The 19,633-nt window shown below is 42.4% G+C and overlaps 1 protein-coding gene across 17 annotated transcripts in view; it reads left to right on the top strand.

The window, feature by feature from the left end:
- LOC129814814 (receptor-type tyrosine-protein phosphatase T) overlaps window positions 1-19,633 on the top strand; it is a 561,458-nt gene that overhangs the window by 530,717 nt on the left and 11,108 nt on the right. For all 17 annotated transcript variants that reach the window (XM_055867855.1, XM_055867868.1, XM_055867867.1 and 14 more), the window contains 5 exons: window positions 6,904-7,053; window positions 7,879-8,052; window positions 9,562-9,693; window positions 10,545-10,670; window positions 12,051-12,214. In XM_055867855.1, the coding sequence (XP_055723830.1) occupies window positions 6,904-7,053; window positions 7,879-8,052; window positions 9,562-9,693; window positions 10,545-10,670; window positions 12,051-12,214 (746 nt within the window). The remainder of the gene's footprint in view (window positions 1-6,903; window positions 7,054-7,878; window positions 8,053-9,561; window positions 9,694-10,544; window positions 10,671-12,050; window positions 12,215-19,633) is intronic.

Below are 19,633 nucleotides of genomic sequence, written 5' to 3'. Positions count from 1 at the left end.
TAAAGCTTAGACATGAAAATGTAAAGTGAGTCATATGCAGGGAGAGTCTAAAGCATAGAAATGTTATCTGGGAAAAGCCCCCCAGACCTTGAAACCCGATTCTATTTCTATGGTCTATAAGCCTTGGCCTTATCTGCCAGACAGGCCATTCCGGGCTATTAGGGTTACATTTTCCAGTGGATCACGCATTCAGTGAAGAAACAGTGGTTCTTGGTGGAGAAACAGCACCTGCGAGATAATGTGTGTGTTTGAGATGAACTCCATTGCAGTCGGGCCAAACAGAATCACTGATCTACAAATCACCTTGCATCCCAACTAACTACTCATTATTTTATAAAGGATGAACAATTCTGCGATTCTCATCTTTCTCAAACGACTCCCCTCAAATACTCTGAGCGCTACTTCGATGTCAATAGTGAGAACGACAAAAGGGCTAATAGTAAATACGCATCGGTATTCTCCAGAACTACTACGGTTTCATTTAACTTGTGTGTACCTACTAGACTGATATACATTGTATATTCTCAACGACCCTGCGACGAGCAACCATTCGTACAAACCATCAGCAAGCGTGATGTCACTTCTGATCAAATGTGTGTGGTGTCTCCTCTGATCTATTTCCCAAGTCAGGCGAGCCTAGCTACCTCTGGAGAGTTCTCAGTCATGCATCTTCCATCCCAATGATCCAATTAATATTAAATACATGCTGAATAATAGATAACTTAGTTCGCACACATTTTTATTCTGTGAATGAGTTTGCAAGTGTGTTTGCTACGTGAGGGTTACGACCGTGGGAGTTTTGCAGTCACCCTTAAATAACGGTAATACAACAGCAAACTCATGTTGTTCTCCACATTACCTTCTCTAGTAAACACACACCATATCAAATACAATCTAAGTTTATTTGTTTCATGCACAGGATACAGAAGGTGTAAATCATACAGTGAAGTGGGTATAACCTCTCTTGGCTAGATGGGACGCTACCGTCCCACCTGACCAACATCCAGTGAAAGTGCAGGGCGCCAAATTCAATCTACAGAATTGTAAATATTTATCATTCTTGAAAATACACATGCAATATGTTAAATTAAAGCTTGACTTCTTGTTAATCCAGCCACGGTGTCAGATTTCAAAAAGGCTTTACGGCGAAAGCAAACCATGCGATTATCTGAGGACAGCACCCCATCAAACAAACACAGACAATCATATTTCATCCCGCCAGGGGCGACAAAAAAAACTCAGAAATAACAATATCATTCATGCCTTGCCTTTGAAGAGCTTCTTCTGTTGGCACTCCAATATGTCCCATAAACATCACAAATTGTCCTTTTGTTCGATTAATTACGTCATTATATATCCGAAATGTCAATTTATTTGGCGCGTTTGATCCAGAAAAACACTGGTTCCAACTCGCGCAACATGACTACAAAATATGTAATAAGTTACCTGTAATCTTTGTCCAAACATTTCAAACAACTTTCCTAATACAACTTTAGGTATTTTTTTACGTAAATAATCGATCAAATTTAAGACGGGATAAACTGCGTTCAAAACCGGACGAAACATAGTGTAGTGTGCTTTCAGGTCACGCGCCTCTAACTTCACTGTTCTGAACAGGGCTACTTCTTCATTACACAAAGGAAAAACATCAACCAATTTCTAAAGACTGTTGACATCAAGTGGAAGCGATAGGAACTGCAAACAAGTGCCTTAGTAATCTAGATCCCCATAGAAAACCCATTGAAAAGAGAGTGACCTCAAAAAAAAAAATCCTATATGGTTTGTCCTCGGGGTTTCGCCTGTCAAATAAGTTATGTTATTCTCACAGACATCATTCAAACGGTTTTAGAAACTTCAGAGTGTTTTCTATCCAAATCCACTAATAATATACATATCCTAGCTTTTGGGCCTGAGTAGCAGGCAGTTTACTTTGGGCACGCTTTTCCTCCGGATGTGAAAATACCACCCCCTAGCCTAGAGAGGATAATATCTGAAAATGTAGCTAGACTCTTACCTGTATACAGGAATGAATGCTACTTCATGGTAGACTGGAACCATTTAACTCTGTTTTGTTTTTCGCCAATTCTCTTTTGGACATGTGTGGAAAGTAGCACATCACAACTTCTTCCAACTGATCTGTCAATAGCATCTGCTAAATTTAGGGCATCCATGTTGTTGAAAAAAGTAGCACAACTTTTTAAGTTCTCAATGGATATATTTTTTTTAAAGACGCTGTGGAAAGGATTATCAACGCATACTGAGCAGCTCACATTGTAGTAAGATTCATGCTACCTGGCAGACCAATCCGAACTCATCTCCCGCCATGTCCAGCCCATCCATTATCTCAGCCAATCATGGCTAGCGGGAAGGTTCCTTCCTCTTTCCGTGGCTTAACCAACTAGACTCATAATTTAACAATTTTATTTGTATTTACAGATGGAATACACGTTTCTTATTAAGGCACATGAAACTTCACATGTTCCAGAACATATATCAATGGAGGCTCCTCAGAGAAGGAAGGGGTATACCATCCTACTCTGTGAATTTCATAAAAATAAAAATAGTGAAACATTAAAAAATATATATCCTTTTTAGATGAAACTATAATACATATATTCACGTCATCAAATAACTGATTAAAACACACTGTTTTGCAATGAAGGTCTACAGTAACCTCAACCACACTCTCTCGAGTAGCACTCCCGAGGACAGCTATTTTCTCTCCTCTGTGTACATTGACTTCAATACAAAATCTAGGAGCCTCATGTTTTTAACCCCTTCCATAGACTTACATAGTAATTATGAGAGAGAGAGAGAGAGAGCGAGAGAGAGAGAGAGCTGTGTGTAGCGCTGCAGGAGTATCTTAATTTGAGTCAGGTAGATTTAATTTAGTTTCACGTTCACTTACTTAGCTAGCTAATGCAGCTAGCTACTGTAATTTTGCCTATTTAAACACCCGGTTCAAACAGAGAGGAATGCTATTTATGTTAGTTAGCTGGCTAAGGCTATCCAACACTGGAACTCGTCCAAGTCAAAGTAAGCTTTTGGTTTATTAATTTATTGCCACCGGGGCTAAACTGCTAAACTGCTTGCTGTACAGTGTGATTGTAGCGGGTTTGCTAACATGTTAGTTCTAGTAGCTATGTTGAGTATAACGTTAGCTAATATGGTAACAACGATGTAAACTGTGTGTAGCGGTTAGCAATAATGGTTTGAAGGTTTGAGTTGGAAAGTTTTTTATGCCTGGTGTCAGACAGCTGTTGTGTTGTGCACTAAAGTGAAGGGGAAAGGTTAGAGGAGGAGTGCACATAGATGTGAAAAGGAATTATATAACATGACCCACCTGAGTTTGCCTAATAGAAACTCTCATTTGCAACTGTTTGGACTAATACTCATAACAAAAATTGTCCTCCCTTATCTTAAACAGCATCGACCACCACTGATATATAATTTTTTTTACTCAAACCTTCTCTGGGCCGGATTGAATGGTTTCACGGGCACACGGGCCGGATGTTACCCACCCCTGTTCTAATGCCTGTGAAATTTCGTATTGTTGAGTGAAAATATGCATAATGCTATTTATGCTATTCAATGGCAGGGATTTTGGAGATGCTTTAATATCTCTGGCCACTTGATGAACAAAATGCAATCACTGTTGAGCCACAAACAGCCTCTTGAACTTCTTTTACGGGCATAATATGGCTGCCTTTTTTTTTCTGCGCTTCACTTTCTTCTCCATAAGATATTACTTTACATGCTTCAAATTGCAAATTTGCACTTTTCAGGCTATGAAACCGTTTCATTACCGAGCATGAGGTTATGTGTTAAAAATGTTTTGTTCTGCCTAAGGAGAACTGTGTTAGATCTGACGTATTGATTGTCATCCACTTGCTGTAGTTTATTCCACATGTGTAATTACTCATGTTATAACATATTTTCTTGTTCCACTATGTAATTCATATTTTGTAATTACATGTCTTAGAGTCACCTGTGAATTAGCATGTTAATAAACTTCAAACAAAATCTGACCTTGTTACATGTACCAAAAAGGTGCCAATACTGTCACGTTCCTGACCTGTTTTCCTTTGTCAAGTATTTGTTTTAGTTGGTCAGGGCGTGAGTTGGGTGGGTTGGTCTAGGTTTGATTTTCTATGTTGGGATTTTGTGTTCGGCCTGGTATGATTCTCAATCAGAGACAGCTGTGAATCGTTGTCCCTGATTGAGAATCATACTAAGGCAGCCAGGGTTTCACTTGTGTTTTGTGGGTGTTTGTTCCTGTGTCAGTGTTTGGGCCACACAGGACTGTTTCGGGTTAGTCACGTTTGTTGGTTTTTGTATTTTGTAGTGTCTGTTGTTTTTTCATTAAATAATGAACATTTACCAATCCGCATCTTGGACCGATCCATGCTCCTCCTCGTCTGAGGAGGAGAACGACTATGTAAGATCAGGGTTGATAAATAGGTTAGGACCTGGTAACAATAATTGTAACAAGGCACACCCTGTCATTAACTACCATTCATTTTCAATTAGTTTATTTCTATGACCTGGCTTAAAGGCCCAGTGCAGTTAAAAATGTGATTTTTCTGTGTTTTATATGTACAATGACTTCAGAGAGTATTCAGATCCCTTGACTTTTTCCACATTTTGTTACATTACAGCCTTGTTCTAAAATTAATTTAAAAAACAATTCCCTCATCAATCTACACACAATAACCCATAATGACAAAGTAAAAAGAGTACGTTGTTGAAGCACATTTGGCAGCGATTACAGCATTGATTCTTCTTGGGTATGACACTACAAGCTTGGCACACCTGTATTTGGGGAGTTTCTCCCATTCTTCTCTGCAGATGATCTCAAGCTCTGTCAGGTTGGATGGGGAGCGTCACTGCACAGCTAATTTCAGGTCTCTACAGAGATGTTTGATTGGGTTCAAGTCTGGGCTCTCGCTGGGCCACTCAAGGACATTCAGAGACTTGTCTCGAAGCCACTCCTGCATCGTCTTGGCTGTGTGCTTAGGGTTGTTTCCTGTTGGAAGATGAACCTTTGCCCCAGTCTGAGGACCTGAGCACTATGGAGCTCGTTTTCATCAAGGATCTCTCTGTACTTTGCTCCGTTCATCTTTGCCTCGATCCTGACTAGTCTCACAGTCCCTGCCACTGAAAAACATCCCCACAGCATGATGCTGCCACCACCATGCTTCACCGTAGGGATGGTGCCAGGGTTCTTCCAGACATGATGCTTGGCATTCAGGCCAAAAAGTTCAATCCTGGTTTCATCATACCAGACAATCTTGTTTCTCATGGTCTGAGAGTCTTTACGTGCCTTTTTGCAAACTCCACGCGGGCCGTCATGTGCCTTTTACTGAGGAGTGGCTTCCGTCTTGCCACTCTACCATAAAGGCCTGATTGGTGGAGTGCTGCAGAGATGGTTGTCCTTCTGGAAGGTTCTCCCATCTTCATATAGGAACTCTAGAGCTCTGTCAGTGACCATCTTGTATTTGGTCACCTATCTGACCGAGGCCCTTCTCCCCTGATCGCTCAGTTTGGCCAGGCGGCCAGCTCTAGGAAGAGTGTTGGTGGTTCTAAACTTCTTCCATTTAAAAATGATGGAGGCCACTGTGTTCTTGGGGACCTTAAATGCTGCATCAATTTATTGGTACCCGTCCCCAGATCAGTCCCTCGACACGATGCTGTCTCGAAGCTCTACGGACAATGCCTTCGACCTCATGGCTTGGTTTTTGCTCTGACATGCACTGTCAACTGTGGGAACTTATATAGTGGTGTGCCTTTCCATATCATGTCCAATCAATAGAATTTACCACAGGTTAGACTCCAATCAAGTTGTAGAAACAGCTCAAGGATGATCATTTGAAACAGGATGAATCTCGTAGCAAAGGGTATGAATACTTATGTAAATAAGGTATTTCTGGTTTTTATTTTGAATACATTTTCAGATAAAAACCTGTTTTTGCTTTGTCATTATGGTGTATTGTGTGTAGATTCCTTTTTTTTTAATGTATTTAATACATTTTAGAATTAGGCTGTAACGTAACAAAATGTGAAAAAGTCAAGGGGTCTGAATACTTTCCGAAGGCACCATACCACACCGCCTCGAGCCTTACTGCTTAAATAAGTATATCGTATGTAACTACATTGTTCTTACTTGACACTTGATTCAGTATACCCTTTGAGCCAGGTAATAACACAGAAATTAACTCATCTAAAATAACCAGTAGTTAGTCGCAGGGTGTGCTTCCAGGTCCTAGTCTATTTACATCATCAGAGCAACCCTGGTTTTACTGTTGGATTTGATGGTCATGGCACCATGTAGTTACATGTAACTATGTCAGATTTTGGTTTGAGTTAGTCACCTGTGAATTACCATGTTAATATCAAACATGTAGTTACAAAACATTAGTTGCGTAGTGTAACAAGAAAATGTGTAACATCAGTAATGACTTATGTGGAATAACCTTCATCAAGTGGATGTGTAATTACTCAGTCATCCAATTGTGTTCTAACTAATACCGCTACAACCCAATTACATAGTAATACCTATGTAACTACTATGTTGGTACTATAGTTATTACTGTGCAGTCGCATAATAATAGTGGCAACTTAATATAAAGTGTTGCCGACAACTAATTATGGTTTTGTATATCAGTGTACAAACAGTCAGCGTTGGACTCGTTACCTGTATGTTCTGCTCTGTCCTCGAAACATTTCAACAGTACATGTGGATTGAGTCTAATGAATAGGGTCCAACTAGTGGTTGAAGTGTTGTAAATAAAGTGGCCTTTTGTGTGTGGATGTTGACCTAAAGGTTAGAAATACATTAACCTCTTTTGTCATCTCATCTTATTTTATGTCATCTCACGTGTTATGTGTTGTGTCCTACCCCAGGAGCAGTATGTCTTTGTCCACGATGCCATCCTGGAAGCCTGCCTGTGTGGAAACACAGCCATCCCAGTCTGTGAATTCAGAGCCATATACTACAACATTATCAGACTGGACCCACAGACCAACTCTAGCCAAATTAAGGATGAGTTTCAGGTTAGCACTCTCCACTTCTGCCTGCCTGCCTGCCTGCCTGCCTGCCTGTGTCTGTCTGTCTGTCTGTCTGTCTGTCCTCTTTTCCTCCTAAAATGGGTGACATTTTCATTCTCCAAGAACAAGGCTTTGTAGTTACCGTCAGGAGGCAGTATGAACTCGGCAGCTAAGCACTCGTGCTCCGTATTCTCTCTGAGATGAATATCCCATCACTATATCAAGCACAGGTCTCCGATCTGTGATCTGTCTCATAATGTATGATGCATATCTCTCTCCCAATCTCAATATCCCTCATTCTCCCTCATACATAAGTCATCTGCAGCCTTTGCTTCAGTGAAGTGTTTGCACTTGTTGAAGGCACCGACTACCGGTAATGCTGTTATGTTGGAATATGGAAATCAAAGAAAATAGGGGCAGATTATTTGCTTTCGTGGGCTTATTTACTTACCAATTCGTTCTCCACTACTAGTCTGGGCAGTTGATTCAGGGCTATGTCATTGTGAGTCTTGCAGAGGAGGTGGTTTGGTGAATAACGCTAGCGGAGGGAAAAACCTGATACCTGAATACTTGTGTTAGTTCCAAGAGACTAATGTAATGCCTATATGCTTTAGCTTCGAAGAATATTGTATTATAGTATTGTGTCTTGCGAACATCTCGGGTTGGAAGTTAATACCCAGTAGGTTACAAAAAGTTCACGTGTCGAAGATGAAAATAGTCAGCAACTCTTGCTGTAGGTTTTCAATGTAGGTTTAAAAAAAAAAAAAAAAAAAAAAAAAAACTTGTTAAGACCTGACAAATAATTGTAAAAATAACATCTTCGCTCTCCAGACTCTGAACATCGTGACTCCCCGGGTGAGGCCTGAAGACTGTAGCGTGGGACTGCTCCCCCGGAACCACGACAAGAACCGCAGCATGGACGTCCTGTCTGTGGATCGCTGCCTGCCTTTCCTCATCTCTGTGGATGGAGAGTCCAGTAACTACATCAACGCTGCCCTCATGGACGTAAGTTAATCTCTCTCTCGCGCTCTTTCGCTCTCTCTCTCTCTCTCTCTCTCTCTCTCGCTCTCTCTCTCTCTCTCTCTCGCTCTCTGTCTCTCTCGCTCTCTGTCTCTCTGTCTCTCTGTCTCTCTGTCTCTCTGTCTCTCTGTCTCTGTCTCTGTCTCTGTCTCTCTGTGTCTGTTGTTCTCTCTCTCTCAACCACTGGTATTGTCCCAAGGTGCAAACCCTCCCAATCTGTCAGTCTGTAGCCGGACTCAAACAAACGCTCAAAGATCTAAAACGCTATTTGCAGACTCCCAAGTAGGGTTTAACCATTGGCTTTAGCTTGGCTGAAGAAGTCATCCAAACTGGCAGACACAGATCAGTTAGTTTGAGATATGCTTTTGTACTGTTGTGTTCTGACTTAGTATAGGGATTTTATGTTTATTGCATTTGTTGTGGGGATATGCGGAGGCAGAAACTGGGTTTAACAATTAAATGTCATAGTGCAATACAAAAGATAACAAACAACATCATTTAACAACGGATCATTATCCAACACACCATTAAGCCATAGCACTGTGGTAAATGATGACTGTGAGGCAGCCTCATAGGCTCTCATAGCAGATCTATACACACAGATCAGTGCCATTTAAGATGAGGGAGGATGATTATTTTTTAAATTAAATATACAACAAAATATAGCTAGTTCTCTCTCTCTTGCTTCTTAATAATTTTGGAAGAAATACATTTGTTCAACTGTTGTCTATCTCTCTCTTTGAGTCAACTACTCACCACATTTTATGCACTGCAGTGCTAGCTAGCTCTAGCTTAGGCTTTCAGTAGTAGATTCATTCTCTAATCCTTTTATTGAGTGGACAACTGGTCAGTTCATGCTACAAGAGCTCTGATAGGATGGAGGACATCCTCTGGAAGTTGTCATAATTACTGTGTAAGTCTATGGAAGGGGGTGAGAACTATGAGCCTCCTAGGTTTTGTATTGAAGTCAATGTACCCAGAGGAGGACAGAAGTTACGCCATGGTGCTACTCTACAGAGTTCTGCTGAGGCTACTTCATTGCAAAACAGTGTGTTTTAGTCAATTATTTGGTGTCATGTGAATATATTTAGTAAAGTTTTATCTAAAAAGGATAATTTGTTGAAATGTTTCGATAAAAAAAATTATAATAATTTGATAGGAGGATGGTCCTACCCTTCCTCCTCTGGGGAGCCTCCACTGACATAGATCCTGATAAGACAACAACGGCAGACAATAACAAGCACAGAGGTGGAGTTAAATAAAGCCAGCGGTGCCTTTCCCAGACCCGGCCTGCCTGGCAGCAGCATAATGATCTGTAGCTGGATTTCTCTTGTCAATGCATTACGGCGCAAGGTTAACACTGTCCGTGGGAGTCCGCCTGGTTTGGCTCTTTGTCCTTCGCCACGAGTTGATCAGGCATTGGAGTCCCTCTCTCTTTCTCTCTCTCCTTCTCTACTGAGGGCTGAAGTGCTGTGTTAATGATTTTTTTCCCAGAGCCATAAACAGCCAGCAGCCTTCATCGTAACCCAGCACCCGCTGCCCAACACGGCCGCCGACTTCTGGAGGCTGGTCTTCGACTACAACTGCTCCTCGATAGTCATGCTCAACGAGATGGATGCAGCGCAGGTGTGTATTGTTCACCCTCTGGGTTCGCATACACACAGGCATGTGCGCACACACATATATGTGCACGTAAACATACGCATGCACACACGTAGACACATACACACCCACAGTGCCTTTGCTTATCTCTTTGACTATCGGTCTGCCGTGGGGGTCTTACACAGGCTCTGTTGCTCTCTGTTCATCTCGATCTATCTCTCTCATTCCTCCATTGTCACCTCCTCCTCCGGGTCTCACACACACAGTTTTATAGGGCAGGATAAGCTGCTTTTTTCTCCACCAGGGGTTTAACTATCCGACATAGGTGCCAGAACCCTCAGACAGACACCTAGATTGAAGCCCAGCAAAGGCCTATAGACGTGAGGGTGAACTCGTTTTTAAGAGGTTGGAACCTTTCGAAAGTACTAGACTGGAGGATAGCCCATCATGGCCCTTAGCTGTAGGTGTACCGTGCAGAGGCTAATATGGTCAAGGCTTTTCCTGCGTGTGCACATAACCTTCCATTGATTCCACCGAGCATGTTAGCAATGTTTTTCTTTTTCTCGTACTTGTATGACCTTGCATTTGAAGTCAATAATGGTGAGTTGAAGATGGTTTTGATCAACTGGCCAAAGCAACGTGTAGTTTATTTAACGTTTTCAGTGCTTTCCAATGGGTAGAATACTCTATGTCAACAACAGTGTCCACAACAGCATGTGATGTAGCAAGGCTCATGCCATATAAATAGAATTACTAGCACGGACATTCCCAGTCAAGTACATTTTCTGTGATGGGTGCACCGGCGGCCATATTAAATGTATAAAGCAGAAAGAAATAATTAGATTTCTATGGCTAACTCCCTCTTTTCTCCCTAGCTTTGCATGCAGTACTGGCCCGAGAAGAGCTCCTGCTGCTACGGCCCCGTCCAGGTGGAGTTCATCTCAGCCGACATCGATGAAGACATCATCAATCGCATCTTCAGGATCTGCAACATGGCCAGGGTCTGTATCACAATATAGAAAGTACGGTGGCAAACCCGGTTTTAAAATGAATGGGTAACACTGTATAGGTGACTTATTATTATCACAGTCAGATAAACTAGAATCTATGGCTGTAGGACTTTATATGGCTCTGCTCGTTTTCTCTCATAGGTCACGAACTGTATTACATCCCATAGGTCACAGACCAGCATAAAAAATAAACAGATGCTCAGATGCCAGATGTACTACTGTACATTTGTCTTGCCTCCACTTCTACAACACTCCACTACGATATACCGCTAGGACACTGTCTTGTCAGTTAGACTCCTTCAAATGTCAACCTAATTGCTTGTGCCATGCACACCACATACCCATGTCAGACCTGGGTTAAGAAACTATTCTAAACCATTTCTAATACTCCAGCTGTGTTTGAATGAGCTTGCCGGGCAAAATGGAGCAAATAGAATAGCCCCAAAAGTGAACACCATATCAATTTGGCACTCCAGGCAGGCTAAAGCAAATGCTCAAAGCATGTGAAAGATTTCAAATAGTATCTGAACCTGGGTCTGATACATGTGCACAATCGTCCCGTAAACATTTAGACTCTGCTGTGAGCCCTGCCAATGGGGATGGCGCTAACAGACAGGCCAAGCCTGGCAGCGCAATTGCTGGTTCAGACTGGTTCCATATGAGGAGCTTTATTTACACTAATACTCATTAGACACCTTAAATCACTGCCACGTGAATCACTGTGTTTATGGCACTCGCTTACTCCTTTCTCTCTCCTCTCCCTCTTGCTTGCTCACGGCTCCCCACTTTAACCAGCGGAGACGGCATGCTTCGCCAGCCAGCTAATCGACGCTTAGCTCCGTGATGGTGCAAAAAAGCCACAGCGGTGGCGTCTCCAATTTACCATGAAATGGTTCCATCGCCACCGCGAGAGGCACATGACACGGCTCCTGTACGACAAAATGAGTCTCTCCCTTGTTCCCAGCTTGGGCCTGGAGCCAGATGACGTCTTTGTTGTGGTTGCCAGTCGTTGGCTTGTTGGCTCTCCTCTGGCTAAGGGAAGCAAAGCTGAGTCCAAATACACTGGGAATAGATGTGCTTCTGATGAGGTGCTCAGTGCGTCAGCAGTTAATTAATGACTTGAGTGGCTGAGTCGTTTATATTTGCAGTGGACACAGAGGTAAACTTGATCCCCCTTCAAATTGCCGGAGTCCATCTACCAATTTTGATCATGGTTATAATGAGGAGGAAGATTAGCTTGCTAGGGGTTGATGATTGTGCTAAGGATGATGAGGATACTATCTGTGATGTTGTCCATGATGATGATGTTGACCACAACAACGTTGATGATGATGATGTTGATAATGGCATTCATTTATGATTCTTTGGCAGCCCCAGGATGGCTACCGTTTGGTGCAGCATTTCCAGTTCATCGGCTGGCCGGCCTATCGGGACACACCCCTGTCCAAGCGCTCCATCTTGCAGCTGGTGAGACGTCTGGCCAAGTGGCAGGAGCAGTACGACGGGGGAGACGGACGCACCGTGGTCCACTGCCTGTGAGTAGCTGAGGGCCTGGCTCAAATGAAGTTCAGTCTTTGTATTATGGTGTCGATATCAGATTCACACGTCCATGGAAGTTGTAAACTCATACGGTTGTCCATAGTAGAACAGTCATGTCCATGGTATTTGTATGCTGATATGGTGTCCATATTAGGACAATCACACTTCCATGGAAGTTGTATTTCCATACGGTATCCATATCAGAACACAGTTCTTTACTCATACAGTGTCCATGCGTGGATAGTCACTTGGCCATGGAATTTGTATACAGGGACATTGTATACGAGGACGTTTAAACCAGACAGGATGTGGAGGGGTAGAAACGATTAAAAATCAAATGCTGGAATTAATTCAAATTCTGCTGCTAAATGAGTGAAGTTAGTGGTAGAAAAAATGATCTGTATATTCTGTCTGGCCATACTCATATACAACACTATACTCTCAGACAGTAAGACAATAGGGAATGTGCTTTATGAATGTATTTACCACGGCTCGCTTCCACAGTGCTGTTTCCTTCTAGAGCAGCGGTACTCAACTACTATTTGAGAAGGTCTGGTCACACATATTTCCTAGATGGCAAAGGTTATCGGCATAGTAACAAACCTCGACCAATGTGACCCCAAACTGTTCAAACTGTTCCAACCACTCTTGTTGGCGGAGGGAAAATGTTGCCGTTTTAAAGCCAATTTCTACACATTTTGCCATCGGGCGGAGAGAAAATGGAGCAGTTTTAAAGCTAATTTCTTCAAATTCTACACATTTTGCCATCGGGCAGAGAGAAAAACAAGCAGTTTTAAAGCTAATTTCCTCAAACTCTACACATTTTGCCATCGGGCAGAGAGAAAATGGAGCAGTTTTCAAGCTAAGTTCCTGCAATTTTACACATTTTGCCACGTCTTCTGTGTGTTTTGATACCTGAGTGACACAACAAAATCAATGAGTTCCCCCTGGGGATCGAAGCCCATGGAAACATAATCTGGCCATGATAACTACAATATTTAGATAGCTAGTTCGCCTAATTTACCCATCTAGCTAACATGGCCAGCAGTTAATCAACTGGACATCGCAGGTTAAGAATAGCTCTCTAAGGTCTGTCAGTGAAGGACATTGCGAGGGGAAAACAGCCCATGCACTACCAAATTTCGAAATTGTACATCGTGCGTTCTACTATTACAACTCTCAGGCAGCATTAAGTTAAAAACCTGACTGAATCCCACGGACAAAACGTTTTTTAAGTCGGGAGCCCCGGATTAAGACCGCGATCCGCCAGTTGAGTATGGCTGTTCTAGAGTATATACAGAGGATGGAAAGTCCTTTGAGAATTTCCTATGACTCTCAACCACACTATTTCTGTTGTGGTGAGAGATTGCTTTTAAAAGTCACCATGGAAATAATAGGTATTGACAACGCAAAAGACAAATCCACAAGGTCCATGGTCTGTGGCACGTGAGAGAGATGAGATGTACTTGAACTGATGAAGTGATAAGAGTCAGTGACAAAAAGAGGTTAGTGAGAATCATCACTCCAGGTTATATTCCAGTTTGTGCCACTCGCCATGACAAAGGGTTTATCAAGCCCCACCGATATCTAATTAAATGAATGGCCTCAGCTCAAATTCACCGCTCTGCTATCAGTGTGCACTGATGTAAAACATTTGTGGAACCATTGAAAGGTATGGAACTGTGTGGGTCTTTTTCAGATAAGCACCACTGTATGTCGCGTCAATAAGTGCATCGACGACGTTGTCCCCACAGTGACCGTACGTACTTACTCCAACAAGAAGCCATGGATTACAGGCAACATCCACACTGAGCTAAAGGGTAGAGCTGGCGCTTTCATGGAGCAGGGCTCTAACCCGGACATTTATAAGAAATCCCTCTATGCCCTCTGACAAACCATCAAACAGACAACGTGTCAATACAGGACTAAGATTGAATCCTACTAAAACAGCTCCGATACTCATCGGATGTAGCAGGGCTTGCAAATGATTACGGACTACAAAGGAAACCCAGCCGTAAGCTGCCCAGTGACACGAGCCATCCAGACAAGCTAAATGACTTCAATGCTCGCTTCGAGGCAAGCAACACTGAAGCATTGCATGAGAGCACCAGCTGTTTCGGACAACTGTGTGATCACACTCTTTGTAGCCGATGTGAGTAAGACCTTTATACAGATCAACATTCACAAGGCCGCAGGGCCAGAAGGATTACCAGGACGTGTACTCTGAGCATGCGCGGACCCTCTTTAAGTGTAATCACTGACATTTTCAATCTCTCCCTGTCAAAGTCTGTAATACCAACATGTTTTAAGCAGACCACCGTGGTGTCTTTGCCCAAGAACACCAAGGTAACTTGCCTAAATGACTACCGACCCGTAGCACTCACGTATGTAGCCATGAAGTGCTTTGAAAGGCTGATCATGGCTCACATCAACACCATCATCCCAGAAACCCTAGACCCACCCTCATTTGCATACCGCCCCAACAGATCTACAGATTACGCAATCTCTATTGCACTCCACACTACCCTTTCTCACCTGGACATAGGGAAAACATTATTGAGAATATTCATTGACTACAGCTCAGCATTCAACACAAAATTGCCATAAAAGTGAATCACTAAGCTAAGGACCCTGGGACTAAACACCTACCTCTGCAACTGGATCCTGGACTTCCCGACGGGCCGCCCGCAGGTGGTAAGGGTAGGCAACAACACATCTGCCACGCTGATCCTCAACATCGGGGCTACTTAGTCCCCTCCTGTACTCCCTGTTCACCCAAGACTACGTGGAAAAGCACAACTCCATCACAATCACTAAGTTTGAAGACGATACAACAGGCTTGATCACCGAACAACTATGATACAGCATATAGGGAGGTGGTCAGAGACCTGGCAGTCTGTGCCCAAACAACAACCTCTCCCTCAATGTGATTAATACAAAGGAGATGATCATGGACTACAGGAAAAGGAGGGCCGAGCTCGCCTCCATTCTCATCAATGGGGCTGTAGTGGAGCAGGTTGAAAGCTTAAATACACATGGTGTCCACATCACAAACAAACGAACATGGTCCGAACACACCAAGACAGTTGTGAAGAGGGCACGACAACAGCTATTCCCCCTCAGGAGACTGAAAAGATTTGGCATGGGTCCTCAGATCCTCAAAAAGTTCTACAACTGCACCATCGAGAGCATCTTAACTGGTTGCATCACCACTTGGTATGGCAACTGCTCGGCCTCAGACCGCAAGGCGCTACAGAAGGTAGTGCGTATGGCCCAGTACATCACTGGGGCCAAGCTTCCGTCCATCCAGGACCTCTATACCAGGCGATGTCAGAGGAAGGCCCTAAAAATTGCCAAAGGCTCCAGCCACCATATTCATAGACTTCTGCACGGCAAGCGGTACCGAAGCACCAAGTCTAGGTCCAAAAGGCTTCTTAACAGTTTCTATTCCCAAGCCATAAGACTGCTGAGCAGCTAATCAAATGGCTACCCGGACAATTTGCTATGCCCCCGCCTCCTTTTTTTATGCTGTTGCTACTCACTGTTTATTATCTATGCATAGTACTTCAATCCTTCATACATGTACATAGTACTTTGACTAACCTGTACCCTGCACATTGACTAGGTACCGGTACCCCCTGTATATAGCCTCGTTATTGTTATTTTATTGTTGCTCTTTTATTTTTGTAATTTTAGTTTATTTAGTAAATGTTTTGATAAATCTTGTTTTTCTTCAAACTGCGTTGTTGGTTAAGGGCTTGTAAGTAAGCATTTCACGGTAAGGTCTACACCTGTGTTATTCGGCAGATGTGACTAATAACATTTGATTTGACTTGTCTTTTAAAAGGAAAAGTCTGATATTAAGTCCCTCCCAATTTTGTGTCTGTCTTATTTTGTGTTTGAATACATAGTCGTGTTATAATTATTTGAATCCATTTATTTTCACCCATTTATATAAATTACTGCAGTGACATTAAAGATGCATGTATTTGGTTAGTTTTAGTATCAGTATTAAACATTTTGTTCATTACCCAAATAAATTAACCAATCTAACAGCATTGTCAGCTATAGACAAGCAAACAGCACCTCTCCCATTCTCATTGTCACTAGCTATGGATGCTATTAGACTTGAGGGAATTAAACTTAAAATGAGGAAGTAAGACAATCCATAGTGGGGACTGATTTCAAAGAGCAGGCCCAACGATAACACTGATGAGTCCTGGTTGTTTGATTCCTCTCCCCACAGCCCAAAATACCGAACAAAACCACTTTTGTAACAGTTCAGTGATGCTATTCTAATCAGGTAGCCATAGATTTTTCGCATCGCTATGGTGTTACCGCTTAGCTTGGCTGTTACTTTACTGCTACATACTAACCGGACTTCCTGCAACAATGTGTGAGTGCGTGTGTGCGTACATGCGTGTGCCTGTTTGTATATGTATATTGGTTTTGCACACATTCATTCACATTCATGCCGAAGGGGATGAAAACAAAGTGTCTAGGCAAGTTAGAGCTACATGCGCATTTATAGTCTTACTCATGTTGCATGGGGCTCTAAAATCACCTTATCCAAGAAATCTGAAGTATCCAAATGAATCTACATTGAAGGCAAACACATAGAAACACCTGCATATGGTGCCTTTCGTGACAGAACAGAGATAATATCAGATATCATCTACAGTATGAAAATAGTTCTGCTGAGATTGAGGCTGTCCTAATTTGTGTTGTGGGTAACGCGTTACAGTAATAATATAAATTTTTTCGGTAATGAGTAATATGCAGTGCATTCGGAAAGTATCCTTGATTTTTCCCACATTTTGTTACGTAACAGCCTTATTCTTAAAATGATTAAATTCATTGTTTTCCTCATCAATCTACTCAATACCCCATAATGACAAAGCGAAAACAGGTTTTTAGACATTTTTATAAATTTGTTAAAAATGAAAAACTTAAATACCTTACTTACATATGTATTCAGACCCTTTCCTATGAGACTCGAAATTGAGCTCAGGTGCATCCTGATTCCACTGATCATCCTTGAGATATTTCTACAACTTGATTGGTGTCCACCTGTGGTAAATTCAATTGATTGGACATGATTTGGAAAGGGACACACCTGTCTATATAAGGTCCCGCAGTTGACAGTGCATGTCAGACCAAAAACCAAGCCATGAGATTGAAGGAATTGTCCATAGAGCTCCGAGACAGGATTGTGTCGAGGCACAGATCCGGGCAAGGGTACCAAAAAAATGTCTGCAGAATTTGAAGGTCCCCAAGAACAGAGTGGCCTCCATCATTCTTAAATGGAAGAAGCGTGGAACCGCCATGACTCTCTGCTAACAATCAGGGGAGAATGGCCTTGGTATGGGAGGTGACCAAGAACCGGATGGTCACTCTGACAGAGCTCCGGACTTCCTCTGTGGAGATGGGAGAACCTTCCGGAAGTATAACTAACGTCAGCCAGATAGTTAACAGTATTCTTTAACTTGAAATAAAAACGAATTTCTAACTAAATTAGAAACATATAAAATCTGAAAATGTAGCTAGACTCTTACCCGCATACATGGATGCACACTTGACGGCAGACTGGAACCATTTAACAACTATTTAACGTTTTGTTTGTAGCTACATCTTGTTTGTCAGTGTTGTGTAAAGTCACTCTTGTTCACACTGACCGTGGTGTGTGCCGAAAGTAGCCCATCACTTTTTCCAACTGATCTGTCGATAGCGTCTGCTAAATTCAGGCCATCAATGTTGTTGAGAAAAGTAGCAAAACTTTTGTAGTTCGCAATGGTTAACATTATATCTTTAAAAATTGGCATGGCAGAAAGGACTTCAACACATACTGAGCAGATCATGTTACAGACAGAAGCATGTTACATGGCAGAACAATCCAAACTATTTTCCCGGCATGTCCAGCCCATCCATTATTTCAGCCAATCATGGCTAGCGGGATGATTCCTGTCTTTTTCTGATCTTTCCCCCCATGTAGTGAATCTGTTATTCAATACATTTGTATTGGCTAATAGCCCAATAGGATAAACGGAAGCAAACGGAACGAAACAGGGATAAGCATACCTGAATTTGTCTGCTAGACTAATGATTACACCTTAGATCAGCTAGATGCAGGGATCAGTGCGCAAGGCGGTATTGAATGTGTCATATCAAATCTTAGTTGTCACATGTGCTGAACACAACAGGTGTAGACCTTACCATGAAATGCTTACTTACAAGCCCTTAACCAACAATGCAGTCAAGAGAAATAAGAGTTAATAATAATATTTAGTAAATAAAATAAACTGAAGTAAAAAATAAAAGAGCAACAATAAAATAACAATAAAGAGGTTATATACATGGGGTACCGGTACCGAGTCAATGTGCGGGAGGTTAGTAGAGGTAATTGAGGTAATATGTACATGTAGATAGGGGTAAAGTGACTGCATATATAATGGATAATAAACAGTGAGTAACAGCGTAAAAAAGGGGTGGGTCAATGCAAATAGTCCGCGTAGCCATTTGATTAACTGTTCTGCAGTCTTATGGCTTGGGGATAGAAGCTGTTAAGAAGCCTTTCGGACCTAGATGTGGCGCTCCGGTACTGCTTGCCCTGCAAAAGCAGAGAGAACAGTGTATGACTAGGGTGGTTGGGGTCTTTGGCAATTTTTGGGGCCTTCCTCTGACACCGCCTGGTATAGAGGTCATGGATGACAGGAAGCTTGGCCCCAGTGATGTACAGGGCAGTACGCACTACCTTATGTAGCGCCTTGCGGTCTGAGGCCGAGCAGTTGCCATACCAGCGGGTGTTGCATCCCGTCAGGGTGCTCTCGGTGGTGCAGCCATAGAACTTTTTTGAGGAGCTGAGGACCCATGCCAAATCTTTTCAGTCTTCTGAGGGGGAATAGGCGTTGTCGTGCCATCTTCACGACTGTCTTGGTGTGTTTGGACCATAATAGTTTGTTGGCTATATGGACACTGTCTGTCACCTTGATTACTCAAAATTATCTCGACCTGTGTGCACCTACGTTGTAAACTTTCATTCATAGGCTAGGTTGTAGCAACCCCATGATGGGTACAGTGAAAATTGTAGTATCATGTAGTAGCCTAATCATATCAATGTTACATTGAACTGGGTGAATGGGATATGAATGAATGTTGTAATAGCAATAAGGCCATGCTCCCCGAAAATATAATCGTCCTCCCTCATCTTAAACAGCACCGACCGCCACTGACCCCCTTTATTTTGATATGGTAGGTGGACAAAATGACAAGAGTATAAGTGTCAAATGTAAACTGTGCCCAGGTAAGAGACACATCTCCACCGCTAGAAACTCAGCATCCAATCTCTTGAAGCATCTGCCAAAGTAACACGCTTGTCTACCTCATCCAAAACAACCAAGGCTTGATTTCAATCATTC

This window comes from Salvelinus fontinalis, chromosome 18 (assembly GCF_029448725.1).
Source record: "Salvelinus fontinalis isolate EN_2023a chromosome 18, ASM2944872v1, whole genome shotgun sequence".
Taxonomy (NCBI): Eukaryota; Metazoa; Chordata; class Actinopteri; order Salmoniformes; family Salmonidae; genus Salvelinus; species Salvelinus fontinalis.
This window is presented reverse-complemented; position numbering and strand designations above follow the sequence as displayed.